General features: G+C 36.9%; 1 protein-coding gene across 1 annotated transcript; it reads right to left on the bottom strand.

Moving 5' to 3' along the window:
• Positions 1-22927, bottom strand: LOC122013371 (cyclin-T1-2-like). Its single transcript, XM_042569629.1, has 7 exons — positions 22742-22927; positions 19413-19754; positions 16381-16462; positions 1535-1669; positions 1186-1361; positions 938-1089; positions 1-867 (listed from the first exon to the last, which is right to left on the bottom strand). Exons 2-7 carry the CDS (start codon positions 19643-19645, stop codon positions 305-307), a joined length of 1341 nt encoding a protein of 446 aa, XP_042425563.1. The 5' UTR covers positions 19646-19754; positions 22742-22927; the 3' UTR covers positions 1-304.
• Positions 22928-24170: the final 1243 nt, after the last annotated feature.

Raw genomic sequence — 24170 nt, 5'->3', positions numbered from 1 at the left:
TAACTAATAATCAATTTTTCCAAATGCGATTTGCATGTACATGTTTCAAAGTTACAGACATGAACTCTGGAACACCATAATTTATATGCATACAGATTTCTCCTCAGCTGCAGGGAGATTGAATGTCAGTAATGCTTCAGAGTCCCAGTAATGAGGTACAATAAGAAGAGGAAAGTTTTCAAAGATTTCCTTCTTCTGTACGTAAATAGTATTTGAAAAATGTATTCTAAATTTTATCCCCAACAGTTTAACCTGTTTCTTCTATTGATTCCAACAGCTGATAAGTAGTATATCACAGTGATCTCTATAGATTATGCAACAATAGTTTCTTTGCAGCAGAACCAGCTACTGAAACTATACCAACTTCTAGTTCTCTCTCAATCCATGCGTCTTCACTTGAATCAATGACAGTCCTAACCAAGTTATTCATCTTTCTTTCCCTCTTTCTTTTCTTAAGAGTTGCCCTGATGCGATCTTTATCAATTTCACAAAACCTATTTTCACTGGGTTCTCTTTTTGTCATTTCAGGTTGATCCACTAAGTGCTGATTATGGTCCACAGCACCCACTAAAATCTTGGAGCCAGACACCTGTCTCTGAGGCCCAGTGGTTTGGTGCTCCATTGAAATCTGTTCTGTCACTGCACTTGAGACGGAGGCCTGACAATTAGAATCAATGGGCTTATGACTGTTAAGATCTGCATCAGAATCTTGACTTGAGCTGCGTCTCAAGATGCCTGCACTTTTTAGAACAGAATCGGGACTGCATGAGAGCTTCTCGTTGGTTACTACAGGAGTTTGAATTGGGTTTCGAAGTGAAGTTGATACTCGGTTACATTCCAAAAGCTGTCTCATTTCCTGAATCACCCCTGCAATTTTACGTGCATTAGGAATAACAGGGGCCAAACACTAAACAATCTGCACTACAAGATATCTAACCTTCCAATTGGCGAGGAATGATATCAAATTCGTGCCACCAGACATAACCCCTCTCTGAAGGAAGCTTTACATTGTGAAGTTTAGCAGCAAGAAAAAGGGAACCAGCTGCTATGTAGTGGGGCTTATATTGCACATACAAAGTAGTCCAAAGCCTATGAATACCATTATATCAGGTGATTATCGATCAAGTTAACAGTGATATAACAAAATAGATCAGTCATGGGTGATTTGGTCAGTATTTTATATACCAATCATTCACATAGTTCCATGCAGTTTGTCTAACTTCTCTTTGAGTAATCTCGAGTTTCTTGAGAGCATCAAGAAGTGGCTTGTAGGGATGGAGCACATTAAAATCAAACCGAATTGTGGATAGGAGCACTCTTTCTCCAATCAAAACAATATTCTTTTGCTTCTCAAACGTAACCTTAACAAAAAAGAGACAAATCAGCACTTTGATTATGAATCCAGATAAAAGTAATAAGAGAATTACAGTATCAGTCTATATTCTAGTATTGTGCTAGTTCTTTATATGAATGATAAGGTACATGTGTACTCTATCAACTAGAATTTATGTCCATGCACAGAAGTTTATTGTACCTTCTGCAGTATTCTAGATGCAGCAGTAGGGTCTCTTTTATGGATTGTCTCATATGCCATGACCACAATCTTGTCCAAACGACGTGGCGTCTCTTCTACTTTGGAGGCAAGAAACATGCACACAGTAGCAATTGTCTGAAATAATGACGACAATAAACCCGTGATAAGGAAATTTTTTTTTCAGAAGAGTTAATTTATTTGTGAGAACAAAATTTTAGGTGCAAATCAATGTAGTCTAAAAAGTATGGAATAACTTGCACAGTAGTTGCACTACTAACACATCAATCTATTGACCTTCCACATGGGGCTTAGATGCCTCACCACAAAGGTTAGTCCAAAGTTCACAAGCTATGCCACCATGATTCTCACTGGGAGTACTAAAGAAATTAATAGAATTCCTCTATTTGGCAGGTCCATATGTTGTCAAATCCAAGAAAAAAAAGGCAGTGCAAGGTGTAATATACATTGTCTACTTACATGAAAATTTATTATAAAGATGGAGCCATCAAGTTTGTCAATTCTCCCTATAGTTGCAAGATATCTGCTGAGCATATATGGTAACTTGATTTCCAAAATGCAACATGCGCAATATAGCAGAATTAGAGTAGCAAATAGTTTTTTTTGATAGTTTCACAATCAGCAAAACCTTTTAGAGAAGACTATAAATCCAAGAAGACCCCAAAAATTGGTATGGTCTGGGAAAAAGTCAATATCTGATAGAAAGAAAAAAGGAAAAAAAAAGAAGACAAAACCTTGGAAGAAAATATTAGGAAGAAAAATGGTAGTCAATGATTTGAGAAGGATACATGTGGTTGTGTAGACTACTAAGTTGGCAAAAAAAGTTCTAACCCTATCTAACACAACTCAAGTATATTTTCTCAAACAACAATAATACTGAGTCCCAAATATTTGAGATTGGCTACATGGATCTTATACAATTATGGTGCATGTAAGGTCAGCTCATATCACTAGTGATGCCAATAAAGAAGATTTTCAAATCTTTAAAAGGATTATACATCAAAATACAAGATTCTACCTTTTAAACTTTTTGACAATGTGATTAAAGATTTATTCATTGAAATGAAATATAATAAAAAACATGTATGAGTTTTACTTTTGTTTTGTATTGAGAAATACTAAGATTCATATGATCTGGATGACTGACTAGGCAGCATTAAACAATGCCAGAGGAACCTAAGTATTACATATTACTTTAGATATGCAAGAACTGTTTCTGTTGTTTATGCAATTCTTCAAAACTAAGTGTACACTGTTTATTTTCTCTTTTGAATGCATGTCTGATCCACTCAACTTGTATATCTCTCTTCCTCTTTTATATGTCTTTTTAGGCGAATGGAATTCTTCAGTAACATACCCAACTCTGTGGAGGATATATTGATCAACCATAAAGTAGCAGACTGAGAAGATAACCATCCTTAACTGAACAATCTGGAATGTTAAAACAGGACCTTCAACCATAAACAAAGATTGAAAACAAGTTTTAATGGCTTATTAAAATGTTTGCTCTCTACGGTGACTAAAACTCTGCCCTGTTTATTCCTTTATCTCTACACAAGTTATGATGCCATTATACATAAAAGCTTTAACCAATTCTATCCTAAGATGTCTAATGTGTTAATGATCTGCCTAGACCTGTATGTTATCAAGTGATGATGATATGATAAATAAAATAATTTAATCAACTTAATTTACTATATTGGAAAAAAAATTTCTGGATAACATTTTTTTATAAAAAAACTAAATATATGTTCTCCCAACCTATTTTATCCACCCATAACATTGCCAGGCCACTATTGTGGTAGCCAAAATAGCAGAGAAGCTGGAAGAGAATTTCATGATGGCTAATCTCTGGAACTGAAAGTTGGTCAGCGCTTGGTCCTATGAAGGACTATATTGAGGTGTTGCAATCTTCAGCACTTTAAGATTTAGAGAACACAGAAGCTGAAAGTCACTCATAATCCAAACTAATCCTCAACAGCCTGTGTTGCACCTCCGTCATTATTGTTGGCTTGCCAACCTGCCAGATTACACCACATCTATTCTTACATGCATCAGATAGTATTGCTTTTCTAGCTAGGTGAGTGCTTCCACATCCTCATCAAAATGAACAATGTCTTCGAGGCTAGCTGGAGTATCTTGTCCACATTGCCTCTACCACCTACTTGGCATAATAATATTTGAGACACCCCTGACTTTTGAATTACTAATTGAGTCAATACTACATTCTCATCAATATCAATGAAAAAGAAGGCAAAATATTAGGAAATATTTGGGGGAAGGTTAGTTTTCCTTTGGTAGTCCATGTGTATTCCCTCATTGTCACTTTGCATTAACATTATTTACAAGTAAAACACATCTATTTACAATTTGTTCCTCAACACTACCCTCAATTTGTTCCTAGCAAATATATTCAATTTTAAGCCCCCTCAAACACTTATAAAATGTACTGCAATTGAGCCCTAAGTGCTCAGGTTCACCCATCCATTTTAATGTTTGAGCAAAAACATTTGTATTTGATGTGTGTTAAATTGTGCAAGAATTTAGCAGAAGACACATGGAGCTCACAAAGCTCGTGACTCTATGAGGTCAAGTGTGGATGATGATTTGGCACAGCCAAAACAACACTTGATGCCGTCCAACTCAGGCTCCTTGCTGGATGCTGATGATGAAGCTTCTTCCAATGATGTGGACGGACCTGCATATATCAACACGCGTTAAAGGTCGTCAGAGATGTTCAGCAAGCCCTCTGATGCTTAAGTTAATCTCTGAGAGAAAGAGAGCTTGGAAGAGAAGATGCAATGAAGAGAGAGAGAAAAAAAAAAACTAACGAGAATGAGAGAGACCCCCCACCACCACTAACTTTACCCTTTTTATATGACCAAGGAGCCCTAGGATCGTTGGGCCCTAGGGATCATGATGTATTAGTACAAACTATGAGGAGGCTCTAACCAGTAATGATTGGGGTTTGCCCGCACCATGCCATGTTGTACTAGTATGTACCACACCTAGTTGTATTCGTACAATTTGCAAGGAGGTTTTGACCAGTCATGTTCAATGTCTGTCCGGACCACGCCCTACCACAACCCCCTTGTCAAGGCTACACCCAAGGACGAGCTTAGGCATGTGGTTAGAAGTGAAACCCATCGTAAGGAGCTTGAGGAAGCCCACGATGCTTAGAGGGGAGGGTTGAGTACGAAGCTTAGGCATTGAGTTATAGGGCACCATGGAGGGCCGAATCATAGGAGACCTGGATGGTCCGGCCACTTGAACGGACTCAAGAAATCGAGTTGTCTAGGGAACTTGAGAAGTTGTGTTTAATCTATAAATGTACAATTGTCATCAAGTAATAAATCGAATCCACAGGATCGAAAAGTCAAGAACGGATCAAATTAGAGAAGCAATTACCTAGAGAATCGAAAGTCAACAAGAGATTGAAAGTGCGTCTAGAGCCAACAAGAGATTGTCAGCAAGCGAATGGTCAAAGAAGAAATTTGGATTGAGAAAACGATCCTAGAATTTTCATTATGCCACAATGATCGTTGACATCCTAAGTATTGTTTACTTTCTTATCTCTATGTTGTTCGCGTGTAGGTGGACCTATCCCAAAATACCAATATAGACTTTGGGAATTATACATTCGAGGCGACATTGCTAATTGACCGCTTTCTCATGGAGACCTTGTCACATGAACTCACAACCCCCTAGTTGTCCTCTACTTCGTGACACTGAATTGGGGTAAACCCATTATGCTATGTGATAGCCAATGGTGCCCCAGTTGGGCTACATCACCATCTCCTAGTGGCATGCCAACCTACTTTCATGACCGACTCTCCACGTCTTGGACATTTATGGATCGGAGAGTTGGGTTCACCTTTCGGTCCTTCCCCGCATCTCATGAGATACAAAGGTGTAGGTTAGTGTCACAATCATGTATGCACAATAAAACCAGACCATGGAATAAATATGTCATTCAATAGAGAAAGCTAAACAAATACTTGAATTGAAATTGAATGTCAACAATTACATTGGGACACTCCCTAATCTTAGAATCAAGAATATACTCTATGAAAATCAAGTTACAGTAGAGAGATATTGAATGTAATCAATTACAACTCAAAATTGGAAATAGAGAGAGAGGAGAAAACTTAGTGGGATGGTTGTTGGTCTTCGAAAGAAACTCTAAGCTCCAATCAGTGGATGGATCATTGCGACGGCTCTTGGAACGACGACTCTATGGTTCCTTAGAATAGGGAAAACCCTCCTCCTCAAGTCAAGAGGCTTTTTGGACTCTTTATAGCCCTCCCCAAAAAACGGTTGGAAAACTTTAAATTGTCGAGGAGATATCCATGCGACACAGCCGTGCCTGGGAGGCCCCACGGCCGGGGCATGTTGTTCTCGACGCTGGATCAAGGCCAAACACGGGCGTGCTTGGGAGGCACGACTCGGGCATGTCCGACTTTGATTGTTGAATCAGGACTAGACACGATGTTGACAGTACTAAGGAATATTCTGATTTGATTTGACAACATTAAATAATATTCTGATCTGATTTGATTTGATTTGATATGATTAAGGAAATGACATAGAAGGAAAGGAATTAATTTGATATGATTAAGGAAATGACATAGAAGGAAAGGAATTAAATCTGTGATTGAGAGAGATTTTTATTTTGTAATCTTCCTTTCTAATGTCTCTTGCATCCTCCTATTTTAGTCGAACTCCTTGTAAATTATACAATAATGAAAAATAGTTATGCTCTTTTTCTCTTCATACAATTCCACATGGTATCAGAGCAATAGGATGTAAGGATGAATTTTAAGGCAGCCATGGTTGGCTCTGGTCCAACATCTTCGAATGCTAGGAGTGAGATGATGCCTTTGGAGGCCAAAGCCCAAGCAAATGCTCAACCGATGGCGGGTTTTTTTCCTGACAACTCTACTGGATCTCTCCAGATTACTCTTCATAAACTGAATGGAAAAAATTATCTTGAGTGGTCTCAGACAGTACGATTGGCAATAGACGACAAAAGAAAACTTGGCTATCTCAATGGTGAAATCAAACCTCCAACCACAAAGGATCCAAGATTCAAGCAGTGGCGGTCTCAAAATTCTATGGTCACTGCTTGGTTAATAAACTCTATGGATCCTGTGATTGGAGAGCCATTTATATTTCTACCCACAGCTCGAGATGTGTGAGAAGCTGTTAGAGAAACGTATTCAGATTTGGACAATCATTCTCAATTGTTCGAATTAAACACTCGACAGTGGAAAATGGAGCAAGGAGATCATGAGATAACAGCTTATTATAATGAGATGATTGTTTGACAAGAGTTGGATTTGTTTGAAGAAGAAGATTGGGAAAATCCAAATGATAGTGCTCGCTGTAAAAAGAAGATAGAAAGAAGTCGGGTATTTGTGTTCCTGGCTGGTTTGAACAAGGAACTCGATGAGGTTCGAGGGTGTATCCTGGGACGAAAGCCTTTGCCTCCTCTAAGAGAAGTTTTCTCAGAAGTATGTAGGGAAGAAGCAAGACGATATGTGATGCTAAAAAATATTCCTGAATCAAAACCAGAAATGGAAGGGTTCTCTCTTGCAGTTCGTGGTGCAAAATTTGAAGGAAATAGACAAGGAAAGCAAAGGCCTTGGTGTGACTATTGTAGAAAACCGTGGCACACTCGTGAAAACTGTTGGAAGTTGCATGGAAAACTAGCATATAGGAAGAGGAAACAAGGCAGTGATAACAAGTTAGGGGGAGCACATGAAAGTCGTGCCCTTCATGTGAACCATTCAGATCCAAAGCAGCAATCTTCCTCAGAGTCTTTTCCCTTCACTAAGGAACAAATGGAGCACTTACAAAAACTATTTCAGTCTCAATCCTTAGGAAATTCTAATTCTTCATGTGCCCTTGCTGATTCAGGTATTGTTCCCATCGGTACCCTTGCATGTACCAAATCTAATGGCTTCTGAATCTTAGATTCAGGTGCTACTGATCATATGACTGGTACTTCGCAATATTTCTCTTCTTATACACCAAGTGCAGGGAATCAAAAGATCAAAATTGCAGATGGTTCCTTTGCAACTGTTGCAGGAAAAGGACCAGTACCTATTTCTCACTCTATAACATTGAAAGATGTTCTACATGTTCTCACCCTTTCCTACAATCTTCTATCCATCAGTAAATTCACCCATGATCATAATTGTAGAGCTAATTTTTGTTCCTCGCATTGTGAATTTCAGGATTTAATCTCGGGGAAGATGATTGGGAATGCTAAACAGGATGGCGGGCTTTACCTCTTTAATGAAGGGTCAGACCATAAAACTTGTTTCAGCTCTATTTCTGTTCCAAATAATAGTCAAATTTTGTTATGGCATTATAGATTGGGTCATCGTAGTTTTCAATATTTAAAGTTGTTGGTTCCCAAGCTGTTTATTAATAAAGAGCAGTCAATTTTTCAATGTGAATCATGTGAATTAGCAAAACATCATCGATATGTTTTTCAATCTCAACCATACAAAAAATCAGCACCTTTTACTATGATTCATAGTGATATTTGGGGCCCTTCTAGGGTGACCACTCTTTCTAGGAAACGATGGTACATTACTTTCATTGGCGATCATACTAGGGTCACATGGGTTTTTTTGCTAAAAGAAAAATCTGAGGCTGCAATAATGTTCAAAAATTTTTATAACATGGTTCAAACTCAATTTCAGACTCAGATTAAAATTTTTCGAAGTGATAATGAAATGGAATTCTTTAACAATATGTTGGGAAATTTTTTTTATGAGAAAGGAATTGTGCACCAAAGTTCATGTAATTATACACCCCAACAAAATGGGATTGTTGAAAGAAAAAACAAGCATCTCCTTGAAGTTGCTAGAGCCTTGAGTTTTACAAGGTTCTTAAGTATCTTTGGGGAGAAGCAGTTCTGATAGCAACCTATTTGATTAATCGAATGTCAACCCGAAATTTGTCGTTTAAAACTCCAATCCAGGTTTTCGCAGAATGCTTTCCTGATTCTCGGTTAGTGACAAACATCCCTTTAAAAATTTTTGGAAGTGTTGCATTTGTTCATAATGTTGATCCTAGAAAATCAAAACTTAATCCAAAAGCACATAAATGCATATTTGTAGGATACCCCAACAATCAAAAGGGTTACAAATATTTGATCCAATTTCGAAAAAAATATTTGTCTCTATGGATGTCACTTTTCTTGAGGGAACTTCATACCAGAACACTCATCTTCAGGGGGAGAACAGACCTAATGAAGATGAATGTGTTGATAAATCTGACTTAACCTTTGCGCTTGTTCCTAATGATGCTCTATTACTAAAAGTAAAAGAGGTAGAAAATGGGGAAAATATTGAGTCTACCGACAAACAAGAACAAAATGAAATAACAGAAATGAATGGGAAACGATATAAAGGTCTGGTCTATTCAAAGAAAAAGGAAGGCCCTAGTTCCCAGCATCCTCAAGTATCCGATCAAAGGTTCAATCATGAAATTCATGATTCACAAGGACCCAATCTTCCAGGTAATCCTGAGTTTTCTAGTCAACTGGATCTTCCCATTGCTCTTAGGAAAGGTGTTAGATCTTGTACAAAATATCCCCGTCAAACTTTGTGTCTTATGAAAATATTTCACCTTCCTATTGTACATTTATTTCACAATTGTCTAGTGTATCCATTTCTAACAGCATCCAGGAAGCCCTGAATGTTCCTGAGTGGAGAGAAGCTATTCTTGAGGAGATGAAAGCTTTGGAGAAGAACTCTACTTGGGAGAAAGTGGATTTTTCTAATGGGAAGACAGTTGTTGGTTGTAAGTGGGTATTTACTGTGAAATATAACTCAGATGGATCCTTGGAGAGGTACAAGGCCCGCCTGGTAGCCAAAGGGTTCACTCAGAGTTATGGAGTAGACTACTCCGAGACTTTTTCTCCGGTTGCTAAATTAAACAAAGTACGAATACTTCTATCTATAGCTGCTAACCTTGATTGGCCATTGAATCAGCTAGATGTGAAGAATGCATTCTTAAATGGGAACCTAGAAGAGGAGGTTTATATGGAACCTCCACCTGGATTGAGAAATTTGGGGATAAAGTGTGCAAGCTGAGAAAGTCTATATATGGACTCAAACAGTCCCCTAGAACTTGGTTTGACAGGTTTACAAGGTTGGTTAAAGGTCAAGGATATACTTAAGGCCTATCTGATTATACTCTATTTACTAAAAGATCCACCAAAAACAAGATTTCAATGGTGATTGTTTACGTGGACGACATAATATTGACTGGTGATGATGCTGAAGAAATGAGCAAATTGAAGCAAAGCTTAGCAAAAGAATTTGAGATTAAAGACTTGGGCCAACTAAAATATTTTCTGAGAATGGAAGTTGCAAGATCCAAGAAGGGCATAGTGGTTACCCAATGGAAGTATATTATGGATCTTTTAAAAGAAACTGGATTGAATGACTGCAGACCATCAGAAACGCCAATAGATGTTAGTGTTAAGCTTGGAGAAGTCAAACAGGGAACTCCTGCAGATGTAGGAAGGTACCAAAGACTGGTTGGAAAGTTAATTTACTTGTCACACACACGCCCTGATATTGCCTTTGATGTGTGTATGGTAAGTCCATTTATGCATTCTCCATTTAAAGAGCACATTAGCTGCATATCGAATTCTCCGATATTTGAGAGGGACTCCAGGACTCTTCTTTAGGAAAATTGATAAGAGAGGGATTGAGATGTATACTGATGCTGATTGGGCAGGATCAATCACTGATAGGAGGTCAACTTCAGGGTACTGCACATTTCTTTGGGGTAACTTAGTTTCTTAGAGAAGCAAAAAACAAAGTGTAGTTGCAAGAAGCAGTGTCGAGGCAGAAGTTAGATCTATAGCTCAAGGGATCTGTGAGGTTCTTTTAAAGAATATTCTGATCTGATTTGATTTGATATGATTAAGGAAATGACATAGAAGGAAAGGAATTAAATCTGTGATTGAGAGAGATTTTTATTTTGTAATCTTCCTTTCTAATGTCTCTTGCATCCTCCTATTTTAGTCGGACTCCTTATAAATTATACAATAATGAAAAATAGTTATGTTCTTTTTCTCTTCATACAATTCCACACACGACCGTGCCAAGGAGGCACGACCGTGCCAGGGAGGTACAACCTTGGCGTGTAAGGCCGGATGATGGAGACACGACTAGAGCATGTTTAGCTCGATGATGATATTGGGTCAGACATGGTCGTGCCTAGGAGGTATGACCGGGGCATTTCTGGCTCGGTGGAAGGAAACACGGTGGCTGGAAGCTCCGGATGAGGCACGACCGTGCCTGGGAGCAGGGATGGTAATGGATCGAGTTCGGGTTGGATTTCATATCCTCCGTCCCCATACCTATCGAGGATCGGATATCCATCCCCATACCCATACTCATTAAAGGATTGATATCTTCTATTCTGTTTTTTTTTCTTTCCTTCCAACTATCATCATTCATATTAGAATTAACATCACATTAAATATACATATATATATATATATATAATTAAAACAATAGATTAAACATCTATATAACCTACTCCTAACATCAACAAAAATATTTAGTGGGTTTTGAAAAAAAAAAATCTCTAATATATATATATATATATATAATCAGATATTTGTGTTGGATATCGGATGTTGCTAGTCCTCCAAACCCTCCTCCATTTGGGTCGGATATCAGATCCTCTATCAGATTTGGAGAAAATTGTCATCCTACCTAGGAGGCACGGTTTCGGCGTGTTAGCGTGTTTCTTGTTGTAGCTTATCGTTCCAAGGTTTAAATTACTCTATTTTTCTCCAAAAACGCATCCTATCAAAGAAAAGGTACAAGAGTAGTTCTCCAAACTTAAAAAGTACAATAAACTAAATGAAGATGTGAGAATGCGAAATATACTCATGAAATGCCACATAATGCATGCTAAACAATGCTAAAAACACGTAAGAAAAACATACATTAATACCCCACACTTAAACTTTTGCTTGTCCTCAAGCAAAACCTGCAATCTAGACTTATATGTATGAATCGTTCATCATAATCCCTAGTGAAGCAGTCTAATTCTATCATGTAATTTCATTAATGAGCAAGACAACTGAATTGTTCTAGTGTGGCATAAGTGAAAGTTTTCAGTGTTGCGTAAAGAGTGACTCAATTTTTTCAAATTTCAACTTCTAATTCTAGTCAAGTCGTTATCTAATCATGTTCCTAATGCTTTCAGCGATAAACACTTACCTGGCACATGCAAGGTTCATTCACCTCAAAAGTGTCATTCACCGTCTACATAAGGTCTCATAAGAATACTCGGTATCAAAAGAAACTTAACAAGTATTTCCCCAGTAACCTAATTCGGTCTCAAAGGGGTACCTTGTTAGTTTCCATTCACGATAACTATTTTTTTATCCCTTATTTCTTTCCTCTTGTATATTTTTTTTTCTTTTTTTTCGAAATGAAACCCGCTCTCATCTTTTTCTCTCATATTTTCTCTAGGATTTTGATTTTTTCTAATGAGTACCAGTTCATCTAATAACTAAAATGTAGTTGAGGGGTCATCTAGGAAACAAGAGTACTAGTCTAGTCCTATGAATCATGACTATTTTCATATGCATCACTATCAAAATTAAACATATGTGTAGAGAGATCCTAAACAAGTAGGCCAACACCAAAACTTTTACAAAAAAAAAAACACTCCTCAAGGTATGCTACTACAGATAGAATTAAATACCTCACTAAGCATATTATCACAAACATAAAGTCTATCATGATAGAATCATGTTATAAGAAACAAACAAGTGAATGCATGAATGATATGGTGACATGATAATGCAACAAAAGAAAAATTTTATGATGCAAAACAAAAAGAGACATGACAAAACTAAAACTAACAAAATCTAATCTAAAAACTAAGCTAACATACACATGCCTCGGAGGCATGACTTCCCCGTGTTGAACTTAGGTGGAAGAGCAGAGTCGTGCCTGAGAGGCAAGACCTACTCTTTTCTTGGCCAATCTTCTCTCCACGTCCGTAGCGGTTGCCACAGCCAACTCATGGGTATTCCTTGCCTTGAAATAAGATAAAATAAAAGCTTTATCCCTGTGAGGTCCATGCTTCATCCTAGCCATTCCTTGTCTTGAGGCCCATGCTTCATCCTAGCTTTATCCCTGTGAGAGTGGTTGCGAAGGCAGGAAGGTCTTCAAGGAGTTTCGACAGCCACCTTCATTCGTCGGAGATTAGCTTCACGGAGTTGTTCTTGATTCCGGATTCATCAAATCTGGCTAAGCAAGTTCGCCGTGATTCGCGTGGGCAGAAGCTCGGATCGACGGAGAAAGATCAACCCTCCACCTATTTTGCTCAACTTCGGTGGAAGATTCGCATCATTGTCGTTGTCGAAGCAAGCACCGCCAGCATCTTCACTGCTGTCCACCGACCCTGGGGGTTCCAGATCCGGGTCTTTCGTGTGGCGACGAAGGATAGTCGATTGGAGTTGATTGCGGGAGAGTGGTTTGGATAGTTTAGCTACTTATTTAATTGTTTCATGTTTGGTTATTTAGTTTCTTTTCTTGTTGATTGTTTCATGTTTACTTGTTATCAAGGTTAAATTTGTTAGTTGTGGTATTTTGTTTAGTTTCACTATGCATGATTGTTGATTTTGTATCATAGTGTGACAATGTGATATAGGTTATCAATTATGCATAGTTAGGTTTTGTTTAATCAATGTTAGTTTGTTTAGTTTAATTGCACTTGTTTTACTATTTTTTTTTTCCTTTATGCATGTTTGTGCTATTTATTCTGTTTTTTATATTATGTCTATTGATAGATGTGCTTGTGTCGTAGGGTGACAATGCGGTGCAGGCTTGTCTTTGATAGTTAGATAGGATTTTAATTTCATTTCTCACAAGTTATTTCTGTTGATGATGTTATCTGTAGCATAGAGTGACACTGTGCTATAGGTTCATCGTTGCTGGTTAGATAGGATTTCATTTATTGCATTAGGTTTAAAGAACAAACCCTAAAACAAAACCCTCTTGGTTCGATGTGGTCTGAAAACAAACATCCTGCCATTAGTTCCGTGAGAAACGACCCGGTCCTCTACTATGCAACCTTAGTGTAGGTTATGCGGATCGGTTGATTAGAAATTATTAATTTGATTTGAGCGAGCAACAGTCGCACACTTATCATGAACCTATCACGAAATACCAATATAGACTTTTGAAATTATATCGACATGTCTACCCAAATGCGACGCCTACTTTCTAGGCGACATTGCTAGTTCGACCGCTTTCCCGACAACGTGAACCCACGATCCCCTAGTTGCCTTCTTTTACTTCGTGACACTGAATTGGGATAAACCCATTATGTTGTGTGATAGTCAATGGTGCCTTTGCTGGGGAAGATCATTCCCCTCGTGACATATCAGCCTACTTTCATGACCGACTCTCCACGTCTTGGACATTAATGGGTCAAAGAGTTGGATTCACCTTTCGGTCCTTTCCCGTGTCCCATGAGATATGAAGGTGCAGGTTAATGTCACAATCATGTATGCACAATAAAACAGGATCATGGAATAAACATGTCATTCAGTAGAGAAAACTAAACAAATACTTGAATTGAAATTGACTGTCAACAATTACATCATGCTACTTCCTAATTCTAGAATTTAAAAAACTACTCTATGGAGATCGAGTTATGACAGAGAGACATTGAATCTAAGTAATTACAACTCAAAATTAAAAATAGAGAGAGGAGAAAACTTAGCGGAATGGTTGTCAGTCTTCGGAAGGAACTCTAAGCTCCAATCGGTGGATAGATTGTCGCGACGACTCTTGGAACGACGACTCTAGGGTTCTCTAGAACAGGGAAAACCCTCCTCCCTGAGTTAGAATGCTTTTTGGGCTTTTTATATCGTTCTAAAAAATGGTTGGGAAACCTCAAACTATCAGGGAGATATCCACGCAACACGGTCGTGCTTGGGAGGCACAACCAGGCATGTTGCTCTCGGCATTGGATCGAAGGTGAAACACGAGCGTGCTTGGGAGGCAAGGCCCGGGCGTGTCCAGCTCGGTTCCTAAATCAAGGCTAAACACAATTACGCCTAAGAGGCATGGCCTAGGCATGTCTGGCGAGATGATGGAGGCAAGGCCATTCCTGGGAGGCACGACCGGGGTGTGTTCAGCTCGGTGATGATTGTGGGCCAGACACGACCATGCTTGGGGGGCACAACCAGGGTGTGTCGGGCTCGGTGGAAGGAAACACGACGGCTGGGAGCTTCGAATGAGGCACGACCTAGGCTTATCAATAGCTAGAAGCTCCATTTCCACTCCGTTCTTCAGTTAATTTCATACAGAGGAACACGCCCGTGTCAGAGCGTGTTCCTCGCTGTAGCTTCTCGTTCAAAGGCTTAAATTACTCCATTTTTCACTGAAAACGTATCATAAGAGCAGTTTTCTAGAGTAAAATAAACAAAATGAAAATATGAGAATGAGAAATATGCTCATGAAATGTCACAGAATGCATGCTAAACAATGCTAAAAAAACACGTAAGAAACACACATCAGAAGGCGAGATGCTTGGAGCACTTCGGAAGTTGAGCTACCTAAGGAACTCAAGATGTCGAGCCGCTTGGGGGTCTCGGGAAGCCAAGCCGCCTAGAGCACTTGGGTTAGGGTATCAAATAGAGGGGGGTAACTTGGGATGTTGAGTCATCATGGGTTGTCGAGTTGGATAGATATTCAAGAGGCTAAGTACTCGGGCTACATAAACTTTGGAGACTGATGAAGGTGCTTGGGCTACCAAGCACTAAGGATGTCGAATGCAAGCCGCCAAGCATCGAGGTCACCACAATAGAAGGTGTTGAGGTCTGACTGAGCTAGGAGGAGTATTGACGCCACATGTAATGAGTATGTTGCCATGGAGCTAGGCCTCATAGGTTGATCCTACTGAGCTGGAGGGGATCATTATCTAGAGTATCAATGCTCAATGGTTTGGAGGTCTCATGGAGTTTGGAGAAGGTTGCATGAGACATCCAAGGAAAACAAAATAAGAAAGTTTAGCAATTTTTTCTATTGTTATTTTTTACTTTTTAAAACATAAAACTTAAAAGCTAAAAAAAGAGGTAAAATAGACATTTAGCATTGATTATTTTAACATATTTAAATTTATTTGAAGTAAATTGTGCGAAAAATATTTATACTTTATTTCTTTCTAAGATAATAGTTTTCCTTTACTTTTAATATATTATCGTAAACTGAAAATAGAAAAATTTTCACAAACCAAACAAGGCCTAACTTGTGGTTCTTCTTGTTCTAGTGGTGGTCAATAGAACAGGTCTTACAAAACTAACAAGGACAGACAAAATTAATTAAAGCACAACAAACCCTTTGGTCCCAAGTTCCTAACACAATCAGATAGATCGGAGAAGTAGAATTGGGGTGAATGTGGGCAATAAAACAAATATAAGTGAAAGTAAAAAACAAAAGCTGCAACACAAAACAGGTGATTAACAGTTGTTGAAAAAGTAGTCAAACATAATAGCCTTATTATTTCAGAAATCGATTAAAAAAACTAATGGAGGTATCTTTACTTATTTCCTTAGCCCAGTTCTGTTTGTTTGGGCAACCAATAAGCTTCTCTAGTAAAATTAAGTGGAAAAGTTCAAAGATAACAATGATGGTAGTTATATAAAATATGTCAATCAATCCCTAAATCTGTATATTCAGTAATGAACACTTAGTATAATTTATACAAACATCATGTTTTGAGTGGATGCAACACAGAGAAATTGGGATGAGAAGACAAACCTGCCAATCATTTTTGACATGGGATTGGTGGAGATAGAAGCGATGGCAATATACAATTGCTGTGGCAATGGTAACTTGTGGTCTGCACAAGTCAATGTTATCAAGGCCTTAGATATGTGGAAACAGTAGCATGAATTATGAGATAATGATGTATTTCCAAAGCTCAACATAATCATCTCCGAAAAGGCAATAACTAAAATTTAATGATCCAGAAGAACATTTATGGACCATAAGAGTGTAAGAAAAAAAATGGATGAAATACTACAGAAACTTATAAGGCAGTAATTGTATTCTTGCACTTAAATGAGTGTGATATGTCATCATGTAAGCATAAAGGATTCTATGTTGCACAGTACAAATCATCAAGAAAACATTTCTAATATGTATGCATGTTTTTACTCTCTGACTCTTATACTCAATAAACACCTATAAATACACTAGAATACCCTAACTATAAGCACTTTCTCTGAAGGGAAAACCGCTATCCACGGTTTGGAAGCCAAATAACAAATGTTTAACTGACATATCAATTTAGTCTCACATGTGAGGTTGTAGATTAATAATAGGTGGGTAAGGCTTAGATGAACATAGTTGGATCGATCAAATTAATGAGCCATTTCTCTAAGTGGATTGATTGTATTAAAATGGATTTCCACAGGTGGTATCACAGCATGCCTTTTTTAGCCATGTTGAGGTGTTTGAATTAGAAATGTTGCATGTGGTGATGGAGAGAATGGGAGTCTTGGCGCAACGGTAAAGTTGTTGCTTTGTGATCAAAAGGTCACGGGTTCGAATCTTGAAAATAGTCTCGTGCAAAAAGTAAGGTAAGGCTGCGTACAATGGATTCTTTCCCGAGACCCCGCATGGCGGGAGCTTCGTGCATCGGATTGTCCTTTTTTTTTGCATGTGGTGATGGAGAACAGATTGGGCCTCGGAGGTCGTTGATTATAAATTTATGTGCTGAGGCAGGGAGGTACCGATGTGACTTCTAGACTTCCTAACCATCTAACACCATACCCTTCTTATCACTCAATTCGTAGATCTATCCAATAGTAGGAGACATGACAATTGGGGCAACACCTTAATAGTGCACCCAAGCTATTCCATGATAGTAAAAAATTGAAAAGAGTCAATAGAAATATATTCACATGCAACCATGTAAAAAATGCTTGTTTTAGTACTTAAAAAAATGTTATTGTGGTGGTAAGGATGCCAGAATTGTCAATATGAGTATTGGTATCTAACATTTAAAAGACTTAGGTATTGATGGATCCTTATTGATAGGATTCGTATCAATATATGAAAAAAAAATCAAAGAGAAAGAATCACAAAAAAAATTATTGAAAAAAATAAAATAAATTCATCTAATGTATAAACTAAGAAAAGATGTTCAAAACCCTAAGAGCTTATGATACATTGTATCGAGTACAACATTTCAATTTTATTATAAACCACTTAATAAAATATTTATATTAAGTTTATATTGTTGTCATGAAGCACTAAGAAGGTGTTTAAATCAAGTGGCCAATGATCTTGGTAAAGACATTCTTTGTTTGCTAATATGCAAGTGAAAATGGTGAGGTTAAAAGTTGAAGAACTATTCCAATGAACAACCATAGGTAGCCCCTCTATTTATACATGCTATGAACTAATCTGTAAATGTGTATTATATGGGTGTACCTGTAAAATCCTTAATTTGATTAACAATATATATATATATATATATATATATATATATATATATATATATATATATAAGTAGAAGTGTACTTACTACCTAAGTTACTTAGGTTGTGTGTTGGAATAATTCCCCCTATAGAAGCATTCAGAAAACTTTATCAAAATGATCCTTAATTTGATGCCATTTAGAAAGCTAAGATGACCTTTTTCAATAATTATTGATTCAAGATGCCTTTTTTTTAAGAGTGTCGAACTTATTATGGAATAAAGATGCACTCTTAAAGATGAGTTCTTTTTAACTAGGGAGAATGACGCAGGGACTACCTGTGTGACTTCTATACTTTACGACCATTTGACCTTCTAACACTAGACTCTTCATCCAATTGCCAGAATCGAAATAGGAACTGGAGCAACCCATCTAATAACACACTTAAACTACTTCAACCTATCTGATTTTAGAAGTCAGCATGAGACCTGGAGCAACGCCTCTAATAGCATGCTCAAGCTACTTCATGATAGTCAGACAATAAAAAGAGATATGAAAGGGACAGCAAGCATGCAAGAATGTTTATTTGATACTTGGGGATTTTAATATGTGAACATGGGTAGTTTCTTGGGATGTGTGTGAGATCATTTACTCTTGGACTTACCCTCCAAATTTATCTAGTCTACAGAAGTCTCATTGTAGATCTTTCGAATCATGATACTTTCAATGTAATAAATTAAATTATATTTTCTTTGGAAGATTATTTTTGTGTCTCTTAAGTAAGATGGGTTTCTTCTTAATCCTTTTGAAGGTGGATTCCTCCATAGTTATCTTCCCTCTCTCTTCTTGGTAGATTCTTTGAAAAAAGAATACTTTTATCCTCCATCTAGTGTCAGTATAAATTCGACATTTCACCTTGAGGAGTACAACTTTGAATTGATGATGATTGTGATACAAGCCCACTAAAAAATTATGGACTAATAAGGCTCGTTCATAAAAATGCTTAGATAATGCAACTACCAATAACTTAGAGTTAAGAATGTGGAGTGAGCGGTTGGGTCTATATAATTAATAAGACGATTCTTTATTCAAGAAGATTGTGGCCTAACTATGGTTAAGACTTGGTAAACTTGTTAAAACAAGAAGCATTTCATGGTAAAAGTACTCTGATATCTTGAATGATCTTAATTGTTAACACTCAGTAGTCAGGACAATGAAGCAAGAGATACCATAATAAATTGTTTTGTGCATGCATGCGTATAAGCCGTGTCTTCACAAATGTAGTAAGCATATAAGAAAACCATGAAGGATAATGGAGGAAGAGTCAATCTATATAACAGACTAGGAAATAGGAAAAAATACATACAATCCAAGCCTGAAGCCGATATCCTTAAGGAATGAACAGTAAAACATCCGAAGTTTTGATTCCTTGATCAAATCAATCCCATCTTTCCTTGAAGGAGAGTTTTTTTCGATCTCTTCCTTACTAAAGTACCAACTTGACATGTACAAGCGGTGTGATTCATCTTTCATCCTGAAACCTCCATTTACCATTCCCTGGTCAAGAGAAATGGTAGAGGTCTCTCCCATCTTTTTCATCAAATTTTGCAATCAGAATTATAGAAGCAAACTATACTCTGAAATTTCTTATGTTTCTATGATGCCAAATTTCTCACTTGCTTGAAGGACCAACTCACCAACCAACATCCTGTAAATAGACATGCTAAATAAAAAGAGAAGGAATAGAAAACATCACGTGTTTAAGAATCAGCAATTGAAACCAAAATAAGTCAAGAACAAGTTACGTAATACAAACCTCTTTTACAAGGAACTAAAACATGCCTTTTTCAATGAGTGGATGACAAATAAATGGAATGATAATTAAGTATAGCATAGAACTTTCAACTTTAGTAAGATGGTTAGTGACATTGTCTACTTGCAGGCACTCAATCCACCGAAACCCACTGGAAAAAAAAATGCAAAATTATATGGCATAGTGTCTACCAGATTTGAGGGGAAAATAGCCATGGCAGCTAAACCAACCGTTCGCAATATAGATAGGGCTATAGTAGGAGAGGGGGAGAAAATGGATATAAGAAAACCTTACCTCAGATATAAAAGAGTCAGGGTAGAATAGATGGAGTAGGCTGACTTACAATATACCAAAATAAAAACCTAGGACAGAGAAAGGGGCACCAAGCCACTAAAACATCATGAATATTACACAGAACTGCAAAGGCCAAGGATGAATTATAAATTGAATTCAAGACATCAATAGCATGCCCAACAAGAGTTGGAGAATGTGGATAATCATATCTAACATGTCATACAACTATTGATGGATCACACGTGCAAAAAAAACGCATATTCTGATAGTTGGTGCTATAACAAAGATAGAATTCATGTCTAAACCTCAGCATCTATAAAGCACTAGCCAAACAGTTTGTGAAAAATACATCTTCAAATAGACCATCCTATCTTCAGATAGTCGAATTCAAATTTAGAAAATAAAACCAAAAGTTTGAAAAGCAATAATTAACTTTACAATCAGACAACATTGAAGTCGTGAAAGTCATTCTTACTCCACCCATAATTTCTAGTATTCTCTTACCATTTTAAACTTTTTATTGCACATGCGAAACGTCATTAGCACATAAAATAAATAGACTCCATATCCATCACGCAAACCTAAAGCTTTTGTTAGTGTGTGCACTTATGTGCCAAGACACTCCTTATGTATTCTGGGGATAATTATTTAATAAAGGCAAGAATTTATCATCAATTATTTACTTTTCTGTACGTATATGATTAATGATAAAGTCCCACAGATTAATCGGTATATTAATCTGAAAACAGTCCTTGATCGGATAGATATCTAGAGGGGACATGGATATCTAGATCAACGCTGAGTATGACTAGGTCGAGATAGACCGGAGAGATGGATATCCAAGTTGTACTTGGGGGTGCCTTGAGTTTAGAGGTACACTAGACACGACCCGCTCAAGAGGAGACCACATATTAAGCATCATTGGTTATTTCTCTTATGAACGAGTGTAACTGATCTTTTGACTTGAGACCTTCATTTATTCTATGCGTGGAGTTATGTGCTTTGACGCCGTTAAAAGCAGTCTTTAATCAGATTGTGATTAATACGGTAGTTGGGTGTATGACAAAGCGTAGAGAGAATAGTGTTGAGTCAATAGAGGATTCATCGCTCTCTTGGATTAGGAGTTAACATCCTGGTCGCTTGATAGAGATATTAGTGACTCAAAATCCATGGTCATGGGAGGAATGATTTATCATTCAACAGGAGTCTATTATATCTTGGAAATCAAGTAAAACAATTAATTTGGTAATGATGCATAATGTACCGAATTAATTGGGATGTAGGCTTAGATGAAGAGATTGAATTACACACTAATCGGTTCATAGTATTTACAGTTTATGACTGATATTAATTTTATCGCGTTGGGTGGCTAAAAACTGTTGCTAGACGGTTACCTTAGTCTGTGTATGGATTTACACTGCCTTCGTGAATAAAACCTAGAGGGTCGCACGCATAGCACGTAGACATGAACAATGGTATCGAAAGCTAGTCGAGATCAAGATCAAATATAAATTTATTTGATACAAAGAAGAGAGAATTCGAATAGCCATAATCATGATGATTAATGGAGAATTCGAAAAGTCATCATAATGATAATTAATGAAAAATTTGAAGAGTCATCATAATGAAGGTTATAAATGAAGAATTTATGGAGTCTATAACTCTTCATCTTCCTAATTAATGAAGATCATAAATGATGAATTAATTGAGATCTTAACTCTTCGTATTCCTTGGAGGCTATAAGTAGCCATCCTTGGAAAGATGCAAGATGGGAATTCCTTCTCTCATTTTTTTTCCCTCGTCAACTTCTTCTTCGTGGACCTTCCACCGGAAGAGGTCGGTAGTGCTTCCAAGGCTTTGTCGATCCAAGAGGCTAGCACCTAACGGATCGTGTCAAGTTCGTGATCTAGTGTGCATGGATACCGCTAGAGGAGTCACACGTGGGGCTCTTATCTGTCTGTGATATTATTCACACTTATCGAGGACTCGAGGTATGTTTTTATATTATTTTGTGTAAAACTATATGTACCATGAAAGATCCATGATTCAATATATATCTTCCGCTACGCTCCGAACCCAACAGCTTTATCTAATTTTCTTTCAGTTGGCCACAATAAATGAGGTACATCGCCACAAAAACTAAAGAAATTTAATCATCCTATATGCAAGCAACAAAACTGATATACTAGTTTAACTCGTCTTCAATCAGTTCAACTGATTGCAGCCAGTCGAAAATTACAAAGGAAGATAACACAAACACGAGAAACTAGAGATTCCTTCCCTCAAGTTAATTGATCATCAGGACTACAGCAACTCAGACAAATACGTCTTCAGGGCCAACAGGTCTGATCAAATAATCTAGTGCGCAATCATAACCAGATCATCGATGCTCCGGTGAAAAAAAAAAATGGAAGAAATCACTAGGCACGCTTATTCCTTGATTAATACCAAAAAATACCAAATCATTGTATCAATCAAGAAGGAAAGGTGATTTTTTTTATTCTTAATTTTTCCTGATTATTAGGGAGGAAAGCATATACAAAACTGAAAGGCGATAAAGTAAATCGAAGAAAAGAAAAGGCAATTACCTCAAACAAACGCAGAAAGGATCGTCTTTCAACCACCCAAATCCCGATTTGGGAGAAGAAGGGGACACGAAGAAGGAATCAGACGGAGATACCGAACCTTCACCACTTTCCTAATTTTGCAATTTTCAAGCTCCGTACAAGTAATAAGTCCAAGTTTTGAAATTACGAAAATCAAAAGGGGTTACCACGGTGCCTAGTTGACAAAAAGGATGATTGATTCATTATAAAACAAGTTTCCAGGTGTAATTTCTTTTTGTCAGATGGTTTATTTGCAAAAATATTTTTGCCCTTTTCGGAATCGCACGAGATTTTTTCTAGCTTCTCTATGACGCATAGCATGCACACGTGGCAGGCGTTAGCGTGTCGAAGTTCGGTGTCTCCTGTCTTGACCACTATACGATCCGCTAAAAAATTCTTGTAAATTTAGCATGTAGCCCATGAAAATTTCAGCTCTAGCACACTTTTGCACTAAGGCCCATAAAACTATAATTGGTTTACAAGTTACAACACTCCGTAAAATATTTAGTTGCTAACAAATATTGACAATAAAAAATACAATACAATAGGGATGAAAATGAATGAAGTGCAACTTCAATTCATGGTAAAATAATATAAAAAAATAATGGAGCATGTTTTTTTAAAAAATATAAGTTTTTATCATTATTCATGTCAAAAGCTTATGGCAAATAGTTGCTTAGTTTCAATTCTTTTTCAACATTATATTATTTTATTTTAAAAAATAAAATAAACATGAGCTTATTATAATTATGCGATAGGGAGAGAATTTTGAAGATTATTGATTTAGATATTTCACACTAATTTACTTATCTAAAATATATAATTTATAATGAAAAAATATTTTATTAAATTTAGATATTCATTTTTCATTATACCATATATTAACTTCTTTATTTTTTTTCTTTCTCTTTTATAATGTTTAGTGAATGAAGTTTATTACTAAATTTAGAAAAATATTATTCATAAATATAAAATTTAGAAAATGAATAGAATAATTGATACAAAGATTTTTTAACTGCCCTATCTAAATTTTAGAATAAAATTTTTAGATAAGATAATTGATGTGGATGGTGTTAGGTCTCTTAAAGACATTAGTGCAAGTGACTATGCACCATTAATTAATCCCTCACTTTTGCTAATTAACTTAGATTATGGAGTTGAAGATGGATTAGTTAGTGGCTACTTTGCATTCTTCATATAAAATTATTGGAATGCTTTCGGTAGGTAGTTGGTATAGTGATAAGTAATCTTAAATTGAATGCTTGATACTATCTTATGAACAAATATACTCCGAGAATGATTTCTTATGTATAAATGATTAAGTTGGAGAGTCAAAATATATCAAAATGAGAATATGTGTTTTAAAATATGGTTTAGGTAGTTATTCCTTGTCGAAAGTATCTTAACTTGA

The sequence above is a fragment of the Zingiber officinale genome, chromosome 8B (genome assembly GCF_018446385.1).
Source record: "Zingiber officinale cultivar Zhangliang chromosome 8B, Zo_v1.1, whole genome shotgun sequence".
Classification (NCBI taxonomy): domain Eukaryota; kingdom Viridiplantae; phylum Streptophyta; class Magnoliopsida; order Zingiberales; family Zingiberaceae; genus Zingiber; species Zingiber officinale.
Note: the sequence above shows the minus strand (reverse complement) of the source record. Positions and strands in the feature narration are given on the sequence as shown.